This window comes from Neovison vison, chromosome X, assembly GCF_020171115.1.
Source record: "Neovison vison isolate M4711 chromosome X, ASM_NN_V1, whole genome shotgun sequence".
In the NCBI taxonomy this organism is placed as follows: domain Eukaryota; kingdom Metazoa; phylum Chordata; class Mammalia; order Carnivora; family Mustelidae; genus Neogale; species Neogale vison.
Window position 1 is genome coordinate 65,163,218 of NC_058105.1, and position 12,407 is coordinate 65,175,624.

Below are 12,407 nucleotides of genomic sequence, written 5' to 3' on the forward strand. Positions count from 1 at the left end.
TCCAGTACTTAATTATGCATTCAAAGTTCAATTTAGAATTTAATAAGAGGTGCGCCTGGGTGGCTCAGTGGGTTAAAGCCTCTGCCTTCAGCTTGGGTCATGATCCCAGGGTCCTGGGATAGAGCCCTGCATTGGGCTCTCTGCTCAGTGTAGAGCCTGCTTCTCTCTCTCTCTCTCTCTCTCTGCCTGCCTCTCTGCCTACTTGTGTTCTCTGTCAAATAAATAAATAAAATCTTTTTTAAAAAATAGAATTTAATAAGAGTGAAAATTTTAATGTTTTACTTTTTAAAAAGTTTTTATTTAAACTCAAAAGTTAATGTACAGTATACTATTAGTTTCAGGTGTACAATATAGTGAAATACCCAGTACCCATCACAAGTACACTCCTTAATCCCCATGACCTATTTAATTCATCACCCCACCCACCTCCCCTCTGGTAACGATCAGTTTGTTCTCTGTGGTTAAGAGTCTGTTTCTTTAAGTCTCACTCTTCTTTTTTTTTGCTCATTTGTTTTGTTTCTTAAATTCCACATATGAGTAAAACGGTATTTGCCTTTCTCTGACTGACTTATTTCACTTGGCATAACATTCTCTAGCTCCAACCACATCCTTGCAAATGGCAAGATTTTGTTCTTCTTGTAGCTGAACAATATTCCACTGTAAATAATACCGCTTCTTTATCCATTCATCAATTGATGGACATTTAGGATGTTTCCATAATTAGGCTATTGTAGATAATGCTGCAATTCACATCAGGGTGTATGCATCCCTTTGAATTAGTATTTGTGTATTCCACAAGTAAATGTCTACTGAAAATGCTGGATCATAATGCAGTTCTTTTTTTTTCACTTTATTTAAATTTTGTTAGTTAACATACAGTACAATATTAGTTTCTGGAGTAGAGTTCAGTGAATCGTTACTTACAATGTTCATCAAAAGTGACGTCTTTAATATCCATCACCCATCTAGCCCACCCTCCACCCACATTCTTCCATCCACCCTAAGTTTGTTCTCTAAAATTAAGGGTCACTTATAGTTTGTTTCTGTCTCTTTTTTCTTTCCCCCTTCCCATATGTTCATGTTTTCTGTCTTCAATTCTACATGAGTGAGATCACATAGTATTTGTCTTTCTCTGATTGACTTATTTCACTAAGCATAATATACTTTAGCTCCATCTACATCATAGCAAATGACAAGATTTCATTTTTTGATGGCAGAATATTCTATTGTATAATATACCACTTCTTACTTATCCATTTATCAGTCAATGGACATTTGGGCTCTCTCCACAGTTTGACTACTGTTGATAATACTTCTATAAACAGTGGGTTGCACATACCCCTTCATATCTGTATTTTCATGTCCTTTGGGTAAATACCTACTAGTAAAATTGCTAGATTGTAGGGTAGTTCTACTTAACTTTTTGAGGAACCTCCAAACTGTTCCCTGGAGTAGTTGCACCAGTTTCCATGCGCACCAACATGTAAGAGGGTTCCCCTTTCTTCATATCCTCACCAACACCTATTGTTTCTTGTGTTGATTTTAGACAATCTGACCAGTTGTTTCTTGTGCCATTGATCTTAGCCATTCTGTCATATGTGGTGTGGTATCTCGTTGTAGTTTTGACTTGAATTTCCCTGATAATCAGTGATGCTGAGCAACTTTTCAAATGCCTGTTGGCCATTTGTATGTCTTCTTTGGAAAAATGTCTACTCATTTCTGTCCATTTTTAATTATTCATTAATATGCTGAGTTTCATGAGACATTTATATATTTTGGATATTAATCTTTTATCGAATATGTCTTTTGCAGATACTGTCTCCCATTCAGTAAGTTGCCTTTTGGTTTTGTTGTTTCTTTTACGGTGCAGGAGCTTTTTATCTTGAAGTCTGAATAGCTTATTTTAAATTTTATTTCACTTGCCTCAGGAGATATATCTAGAAAAAAGTTGCCATAGCTGATGTAAAAGAATTTACTGCTTGTTTCTTCCTCTATGATTTTTATAATTCCTCTCTCACATTTAGATCTTTAAACCATTTTGAATTCATTTTTGTATATGATATAAGAAAGTGGCCCAGTTTCATTCTTTTGCATGTTGCTATCCAGTTGTCCCAACACCATTTGTTGAAGAGAAGTTTTCCCATTGGATATTCTTTCCTTCTCTGTCAAAGAAAAACTGACAAAATTCCATTTAGTCATTGACCAATTTTCATTACTGGGTATTCTGTTCTGCTTATTTGTGTGCTAGTACCATACTGTTTTGATCACTACGGCTTTGTAGTGTAATTTCAAACCTGGGATCCAGGTCGTGGGTATTATAGAGGGAACGGCTTGCATGGAGCACTGGGTGTGGTGAAAAAATAATGAATAATGTTTTTCTGAAAATAAATAAATTGTAAAAAAAAAAAAAAGAAAAAAATCTGGGATTGTGGTAACTCCAGCATTTCTTTTCTTTTTCAAAATTGCTTTGGCAATTCAGGGTCTTTTATGGTTCCATATAAATTTGAGGATTGTTTGTTCTAGCTCTGTGAAAAATACTCCTGGTATTTTTTTTTAATTTTTTTTCCAATTTATTTATTTTCAGAAAAACAGTATTCATTATTTTTTCACCACACCCAGTGCTCAATGCAAGCCGTGCCCTCTACAATACCCACCACCTGGTACCCCAACCTCCCACCCCCCCGCCACTTCAAACCCCTTAGACTGTTTTTCAGAGTCCATAGTCTCTCATGGTTCACCTCCCCCTCCAATTTACCCAAATTCCCTACTCCTCTCCAACGCCCCTTGTCCTCCATGCTATTGGTTATGCTCCACAAATAAGTGAAACCATATGATAATTGACTCTCTCTGCTTGACTTATTTCACTCAGCATAATCTCTTCCAGTCCCGTCCATGTTGCTACAAAAGTTGGGTATTCATCCTTTCTGATGGAGGCATAATACTCCATCGTGTATATGGACCACATCTTCCTTATCCATTCATCCGTTGAAGGGCATCTTGGTTCTTTCCATAGTTTGGCGACTGTGGCTATTGCTGCTATAAACATTGGGGTACAGATGGCCCTTCTTTTCACGACATCTGTGTCTTTGGGGTAAATACCCAGGAGTGCAATTGCAGGGTCGTAGGGAAGTTCTATTTTTAATTTCTTGAGGAATCTCCACACTGTTCTCCAAAGAGGCTGCACCAATTTGCATTCCCACCAACAGTGGAAGAGGGTTCCCCTTTCTCCACATCCTCTCCAACACATGTTGTTTCCTGTTTTGTTAATTTTGGCCATTCTAACTGGTGTAAGGTGATACCTCAATGTGGTTTTAATTTTAATCTCCCTGAGGGCTAATGATGATGAGCATTTTTTCATGTGTCTGATAGCCATTTGTATGTCTTGATTGGAGAAGTGTCTGTTCATATCTTCTGCCCATTTTTTGATGTGTTTGTCTGTTTCATGTGGGTTGAGTTTGAGGAGTTCATTATAGATCCTGGATATCAACCTTTTGTCTGTACTGTCATTTGCAAATATCTTCTCCCATTCCATGGGTTGCCTCTTTGTTTTTTTGACTGTTTCCTTTGCTGTGCAGAAGCTTTTGATTTTGATGAAGTCCCAGAAGTTTATTTTCGCTTTTGTTTCCTTTGCCTTTGGAGACGTATCTTGAAAGAAGTTGCTGTGGCTGATATCAAAGAGATTACTGCCTATGTTCTCCTCTAAGATTCTGATGGATTCCTGTCTCACGTTGAGGTCTTTTATCCATTTTGAGTTGATCTTTGTGTACGGTGTAAGAGAATGGTCGAGTTTCATTCTTCTACATATAGCTGTCCAGTTTTCCCAGCACCATTTATTGAAGAGACTGTCTTTTTTCCACTGTATATTTTTTCCTGTTTTGTCGAAGATTAATTGACCATAGAGTTGAGGGTCCATATCAGGGCTCTCTACTCTGTTCCACTGGTCTATGTGTCTGTTTTTATGCCAGTACCATGCTGTCTTGGAGATCACAGCTTTGTAATAAAGCTTGAAATCAGGTAAGGTGATGCCGCCAGCTTTATTTTTGTTTTTCAACATTTCCTTAGCGATTCGGGGTCTCTTCTGATTCCATACAAATTTTAGGATTATTTGCTCCAGCTCTTTGAAGAATGCCGGTGGAATTTTGATCAGAGTGGCATTAAAAGTATAGATTGCTCTAGGCAGTATAGACATTTTAACAATGTTTATTCTTCCGATCCAAGAGCATGGAATGGTCTTCCATCTTTTTGTGTCTTCTTCAATTTCTTTCATGAGTGTTCTATAGTTCCTCAAGTACAGATCCTTTACCTCTTTAGTTAGGTTTATTCCCAGGTATCTTATTGTTCTTGGTGCTATAGTAAATGGAATCGATTCTCTAATTTCCCTTTCTGTATTTTCATTGTTAGTGTATAAGAAAGCCACTGATTTCTGCACATTGACTTTGTATCCTGCCACGTTGCTGAATTGTTGTATGAGTTCTAGTAGTTTGGGGGTGGAGTCTTTTGGGTTTTCCATATAAAGAATCATGTCATCTGCGAAGAGAGAGAGTTTGACTTCTTCATTACCAATTTGGATACCTTTTATTTCTCTCTGTTGTCTGATTGCTGTTGCTAGGACTTCTAATACTATGTTGAACAAGAGTGGTGAAAGTGGGCATCCTTGTCTTGTTCCTGATCTCAATGGGAAGGTTGCAAGCTTTTTCCCATTGAGGATGATATTTGCTGTGGGTCTTTCATAGATAGATTTGATGAGGTTCAGGAATGTTCCCTCTATCCCTATACTTTGAAGTGTTTTAATCAGGAACGGATGTTGGATTTTGTCAAATGCTTTTTCTGCATCAATTGAGAGTACCATGTGGTTCTTCTCTCTACTCATGGTATTTTGATGAGGGATTGCACTAAATGTATAGATTGCTTTGGGTAATATAGACATTTTAACAATATTTGTTATTCCAATCCATGAGCACGAAATGTCTTTCCATTTCTTTGTGTCATCTTCAGTTTGTTTCATTAATGTTTTATAGTTCTCACAGTACAGGTCTTTCATCTCTTTGGTTAGGTTTATTCCTAGATATCTGACGGGTTTTAGTGCAATTACAAATGGAATGGATTCCTTAATTTCTTTCTCCTGCTTCATTATTGGTGTATAGAAATGCAACAGATTTCTGTACATTGATTTTGTATCCTGTAACTGAATCAGTTCTAGCTATTTTTTTGGTGGATTCTTCTCAATTTTACATATAAAGTATCATATCATCTGAAAAGAGTAAGAGTTTGACGTTTTCCTTGTTGATTTTGATGAATTTTATTTCTTTTCGTTTTCTGACTGCTGAGGCTGGGACTTTCAGTACTATGTTAAATAACAGCGGTGAGAGTGGACATTCCTGTCTTGTTCTTGAAAATAGAGGAAAAGCTCTCAGTTTTTCCCCAGTGAAAAGAAGATTAGCCCTGGATTTTTCATATATAGTCTTTATTATGTTGAGATATGTTCCCTCTAAATCTACTTTATTCAGGGCTTTTATCACAAAGAGATGTATTTTGTCAAATGCTTTTTATACATCCATTGAAATAATTATATGGCTCTTATCCTTTCTTTGAGTTATGTAGTGTATCATAGTGATTGATTTGGGAATACTGAACCAGACTTGCAGCCCAGTAATAAATCCCACTTGATTGTGCTAAATGATTATTTTAATGTGTACTTGGACACAGTTTCCTAGTTGTTTTTTTTTTTTTGAGCAATTTTTGCATCTGTGTTCATCAGGGATGTTGGCCATTAGTTCTCTTTTTTAGTGGAGTCTTTGTCTGGCTTTGGTATCAGGGTACTTCTGGTCTCAAAGAATGAGTTTGGAAGTTTCCATTCCTTTTCTGCTTTTTTTAGAATAGTTTAAGAAGGAGGTGTATTATCTCTTCCCTAAATGTTTGATAGAATTCACCTGTAAAGCCATCTTGTCTGGATCTTTGTTTTGGGGGAGTTTTTTTTATTACAAATTCAATTTTATGGCAGGTTATCAGTCTGGTCAAGTACTCTATTTCTTCCTGTTTTGGTCTTGGTAGTTTATGTTTCTAGGCATTTACCCATTTCATCCAGGTTGTACAATGTACTGGAATCTAGTTTTTCATAATCTTGTCTTAGAGTTGTATTTCTGTAGTGTTGTTTTTTAGGTTCTATATCATATATTTCTTTTTTTTTTCATTATAAGATTTATTTTTTTCCCAATTTATTTATTTTCAGAAAAACAGTATTCATTATTTTTTCACCACACCCAGTGCTCAATGCAAGCCATGCCCTCTACAATACCCACCACCTGGTACCCCAACATCCCACCCCCCCGCCACTTCAAACCCCTTAGACTGTTTTTCAGAGTCCATAGTCTCTCATGGTTCACCTCCCCTTCCAATTTACCCAAATTCCCTACTCCTCTCCAACGCCCCTTGTCCTCCATGCTATTGGTTATGCTCCACAAATAAGTGAAACCATATGATAATTGACTCTCTCTGCTTGACTTATTTCACTCAGCATAATCTCTTCCAGTCCCGTCCATGTTGCTACAAAAGTTGGGTATTCATCCTTTCTGATGGAGGCATAATACTCCATCGTGTATATGGACCACATCTTCCTTATCCATTCATCCGTTGAAGGGCATCTTGGTTCTTTCCATAGTTTGGCGACTGTGGCTATTGCTGCTATAAACATTGGGGTACAGATGGCCCTTCTTTTCACGACATCTGTATCTTTGGGGTAAATACCCAGGAGTGCAATTGCAGGGTCGTAGGGAAGTTCTATTTTTAATTTCTTGAGGAATCTCCACACTGTTCTCCATAGAGGCTGCACCAACTTGCATTCCCACCAACAGTGGAAGAGGGTTCCCCTTTCTCCACATCCTCTCCAACACATGTTGTTTCCTGTTTTATTAATTTTGGCCATTCTAACTGGTGTAAGGTGATATCTCAATGTGGTTTTAATTTGAATGTCCCTGAGGGCTAATGATGATGAGCATTTTTTCATGTGTCTGATAGCCATTTGTATGTCTTGATTGGAGAAGTGTCTGTTCATATCTTCTGCCCATTTTTTGATGTGTTTGTCTGTTTCATGTGGGTTGAGTTTGAGGAGTTCATTATAGATCCTGGATATCAACCTTTTGTCTGTACTGTCATTTGCTAATATCTTCTCCCATTCCATGGGTTGCCTCTTTGTTTTTTTGACTGTTTCCTTTGCTGTGCAGAAGCTTTTGATTTTGATGAAGTCCCAGAAGTTTATTTTCGCTTTTGTTTCCTTTGCCTTTGGAGACGTTTCTGCTCTAATCTTTATTATTTTCTTCCTTCTGCTGGCTTTTACACTTTCTGGTTCCTTTATATGTAAGATTAGGTTGTCTATTTGCTTCTTGAAGTAGGTCTTATTGCTATATACTTCCCTCTCATCACCACTTTCGCTGCATCCCAAAGGTTTAAGACCACTTGTGTTTTCATTTTCATTTGTTTCCATGTATTATTTCTTCTCTGAATTCCTGTTTGGCCCTTTGTTTTACCTCTATGTATCTGTGATCTTTCCAGATGTTTTTCTTGTGGTTGACTTAAAGTTTCTTAGCAATGTGGTCAGAAAAAAAATGCATAGTATGATCTCAATCTTTTTGCACTTATTGAGGCCTGATTTGTGACCTAGTATCTAATCTATTCTTGCTAATGTCCCATATGCACTTGAAAAGAAAGTGTGTTCTGCTGCTTTAGGGTGGAATGTTCTAAATTTATCTGTTAATACCGTCTGGTCCTGTGTGTCATTCAAAGCCATTGTTTCCTTATTCATTTTCTGCTTAGATGATCTGCCCATTGATGTATGTGGGGTGTTAAAGTCCCCTAGTATGACTCTATTATTATCAATTAGTTCCTTTATGTTTGTTATTGGTTTGTATATTGGGGTGATCCCATGTTGGGGGGCATAAATATTTTCTATTATTAGATCTTCTGTTGGCTTGTCCCCTTTATTATGATATACTGCCCTTCTTTATCACTTCTTACAGTCTTTAACATCTAGTTTATCCAATGTAATTATTGCAACTGTGGCTTTCCTTTGACATACATCTGTACAATAAATGTTTCTCCATCCCCTCACTTTCAATCTTCAGGTGTGTTTATACCTAAAATGAGTCTCTTGGGATGCATGGTGACTCAGTTGGTTAAGCATCTGCCTTCTGCTCAGGGTCCTGGAATTGAGCCCTATGTTGTGTTCTCTGCTCAGTGGGAAGCCTGTTTCTCCCTTTCCCTCAGCCCCTCCCCCCTGTTCATGCTCATTCTAATAGACAAGTAAAATCTTTTAAAAAACTTAGAAAGGATGCCTGCATGGCTCAGTGGGTTAAGCCTCTGCCTTCAGCTCAGGTCATGATCTCAGGGTCCTGGGATTGAGCCCCACATCAGGCTCTCGGCTCAGCAAGGAGCCTGCTTCCCCCTCTCTCTCTGCCTGCCTCTCTGCCTACTTGTGATCTCTGTCAAATAAATAAAAACTTTTTTAAAAAACATGTTTAAAAAAACTTAAAGTGATTCTCTTATAGGCAGCATATCAATGGGCCTTGAGTTTTTTATCCATTCTCACACCTGATGTCTTTTTGATTGGAGCATTTATTCCATTCACACTCAAAGCAATTATTAATAGATATGTATGTATTGCCATTTTATTATTTGTTTTGTTGTTGTTTCTAGAGATTTCCTCTGATCCTTTCCTATCTTTGTAACTTTTGGTCTTTCCACTCACTGAGTGAAAAATATTTAATATTTCTTGTAGGGCTGATTAGTGGTCATGAACTCCTTTAGTTGTGTTTGTCTGGGAAACTCTTTATCTCGCCTATTCTTTTTTTTTTTTTCATTTTTTTTCCAATTTATTTATTTTCAGAAAAACAGTATTCATTATTTTTTCACCACACCCAGTGCTCCATGCAAGCTGTGCCCTCTATAATACCCACCACCTGGTACCCCAACCTCCCACCCCCCCGCCACTTCAAACCCCTCAGATTGTTTTTCAGAGTCCATAGTCTCTCATGGTTCATCTCCCCTTCCAATTTACCCAAAAGCACATACCCTCCCCAATGTCCATAACCCTACCCACCTTCTCCCAACCCCCCTCCCCCCAGCAACCCACAGTTTGTTTCATGAGATTAAGAGTCACTTATGGTTTGTCTCCCTCCCTATCCCATCTTGTTTCATGGATTCTTCTCCTACCCACTTAAGCCCCCATGTTGCATATCTCTCCTATTCTGAATGACAGCCTTGATGGATAGAGTATTCTTGCCTGCAGATTCTTCCCATTCAGTACTTTGAATATACCATTCCACTCTATTCTCACTTGCCAAGTTTCTGTTGAGAAAACCCCAGCTAGCCTTATGGGTCTTCCCTTATAAGTTAAGGACTTCTTTGTCTTCTGCTTTTAATTTTTTTATGTTTCCCTTAGATCTCTTTCTATGGCCTTATCTTGTTCTTTCACTTGATAAATTCCTCTGTAATGGCATTTTGCCCAAGTCTCCTCCTTTTACTCTGTATTAAAAAAGTCACTTATGCTTCCTGCTCCTGAAAGTAACCACTTTATGAGGAAGAGGTCATGTGGTGTCCAGAATTCAGGAAGTGTATTTGGCATGTGCTGTGTGTACTCTGCTGTTCTGTTTTGTCTCCTCTATCCTTTGGGCCAGTCATCTGCAGAGGTTCTCCTTGCCTTGTCTGGGCAGTGTTTGGGCTCTGACTTGAATGTGGAGAGTGCTAAGTGTGCTCTGATCTTCTTGTGAAATGAGACTTGATACTAACTTCCACTAGAACTGAGGCCTTGCAGAAATCTCTCATTGGGAGAAATGTTCTGGGCAGAGGTTTGTGCTGGTCTTCTAGGGGGAGGGAGCTGCTGCACTGGTACTGAAACAAGCTTGACTGAGATGGGCAGAACTGCCAGAGCACAGGGGTGTGGGACTTGGTGTAAGCAAATTAGCCAGCCAGTATAGGTGGCTGTGTGTTTATGCTGAGTGGCCAGGGAGGGAAATGGTGCCTGCCAGCTGCTTTGTTCACCAAGAGGTATCTTCATAAACACTGCCCCTCTTAGAAGCACTCCAAGAAGAGTGAATAGTCTCCCCTCCATGTGCCCCACACATTCTTCAGATCCCTGTCTCCTCACTGCATGCCTCTGGGTTGTTTGCCTGCATTCTCTCCAAGAGCAGAGCTCTACCCCAGCCAAGCCCACCGACCTTTAAAACTCCAGGCTTTAAGACTCACTGGTTGCAAGAACTCATGAAATTCAGCCCCTCTTATTTTCCAACTCAACGGTTATGGGGAAACATTCTCCTTGTGCATTCCCCTGTATGCCCCTCTCTCTCTAACCCTTCTCCATAATAAGGCAACCTCCTCTCCATAGCAGCCAAGATCCTTTTCTCCCCTAAATCATGTCTCCACATTTCCTACCTTCTTCAGTGTTGTCTCTTCTCTCCTTTAGTTGTGTAGTTTGTTCTGTCAGTCTTTGGGTGGATTTCTGGGCTATTTAGGGTTATCTGATAGTTATCCAATAGTGTTAGTGGGATGTGATAAGCCTAGGGTCCTACTACTCTGCCCCCAAATATCGCAATATTTTTTAAATGTCTTTGAAATCAACTAATCCAGCCAATCACTCTAGCACCACAGCCTTTTTTTTTTTTTAAGAGAACGAATTCCCTGAATGATAAGTAACCTAACTAAAGAACAATGTGAAACAGTAACAGAGCCAAAATTGGAATGGTAGGCTCCTGGTCCCCATCATAGTCCTCCTTTTACTTTGTCATGATATTCATTCCCTGCTACATCTTACTTGGATTAAAACACACAAAAAATCAGCTGACACATATAATTAAACTGATTAAAGCTAAAAAATATACTTAGTATATAGCACATATTCGCACATATTTAGTACAAATTTGTAACTTCATATTTGGTAATTTATGAAACTCTGAATTTAATCTTGCTATTTGAACAGTGAAATAAACTGCTTTCTATAATACACAACAAGGTAACTTCACAGTCATGAAAGCTCAAGCTTTGAGCATTTATTCCTTCTTGTGAAATTCAGTTATTCCAATCTTTCTATAGAAGTCCAATCACCATTATGAAGTAGTTTGTCCTCATTGAAAAGCTAACTGTAACATACTGGAATTAAGCATGACTTAGAAAAAAAAATAAAATAAACATTACTTACACCACAATAATGACTTGCTCTCTTCTTACATATTTAAGACCCATTTTCCTGAAATGTAGAGAGACTAATAACATAAATAAAGATCCTGCCCTCCTTCCTTTCCTCATACAGCTGCTGTGATCCTAAAATAAAATTATTAACACATGTGGGGCACCTGAGTGGTGCAGTCAGTTGAGCATCAGACTCTTGCTTTCAGCTCAGGTCATGATCTCAGGATCATGTGATTGAGCCCCACATCAGGCTCCATGCCCACCCCAGAGTCTGCTTAGGATTCTCTCCCCTCTCCCTCTGCCCCTCCTCCCTGCTCTTTCTCTCTAATAAACTAATAAAATCTTTCAAAAAACTGTTAATGTATGTGAAATGCTTCTAAATGTATCATGCACCATAGAAATACAATGCAAAAGATACCAATAGGGATTAAACAATAGTAATAAAACTTGTAATAAGGTCTTACTAACAACCAAACATGAATTATTGACAGTTTTAAGTTCTTAAAGTTTTTATTGCAATTATTCAGATGCCTGATGGTATTGCAAAAGGCTTTATAATGCAAACTATAACTATATATTTCTTAGATTAAGACTGCATGGACTGCCTTTTAATCATCATGGAAAACTGTATCAAAATTCAACATATTCAACATCATCTAGAAAAAAAACCCCTCTAAACTGAAATTCTCTTTTTCTAGCACCTAAATTACAGCACGTGAATAGCAATATTTGTGAGATCAAATGGGAGTCTTTGGAGCCAATAAAAGGAGATCCCATTGTTTATAATCTACAACTCATCAGTCAAAAAGGAACTGACCTGGTAAATTCTTGTAAATTTAGTCCTTAAAATTTTTAAATTTTATATTCTACTGGAAATTGAGCTTTTCCTGAGTACTAAGATATCTTTTCAGAATGTTTAAAGCAATGAAATCTTATCCAAAAGTACTACCTCCTCCCTAAAGCTTTATGTACATACTATTTTGGGATATATTTGCTTATTTATTCAATTAACATATTACTATTGAATGATTTAATATTTCTAGGTTTCACTTATGTCCACAACTCATTCCAAACCAAATGCAATTAAAGTTTAACAATCAATTATAAGTCTTTTGTTATTTCTTACATTGGACAAAATTACCTTAACAGTACCGGGTTTTCATGATATTAAATACTGTAAGCATAAACTTTTAGTTTTGCTTTGAATATATTTATGAGGTGAATGAGTCAAT

The 12,407-nt window shown here is 37.8% G+C and overlaps 1 protein-coding gene across 1 annotated transcript in view; it reads left to right on the forward strand.

The window, feature by feature from the left end:
- LOC122896596 (fibronectin type III domain containing protein 3C1-like) overlaps positions 1 to 12,407 on the forward strand; it is a 110,636-nt gene that overhangs the window by 97,808 nt on the left and 421 nt on the right. The window contains exon 26 of the mRNA XM_044234719.1: positions 11,874 to 11,995. Within this exon, the coding sequence (XP_044090654.1) occupies positions 11,874 to 11,995 (122 nt within the window). The remainder of the gene's footprint in view (positions 1 to 11,873; positions 11,996 to 12,407) is intronic.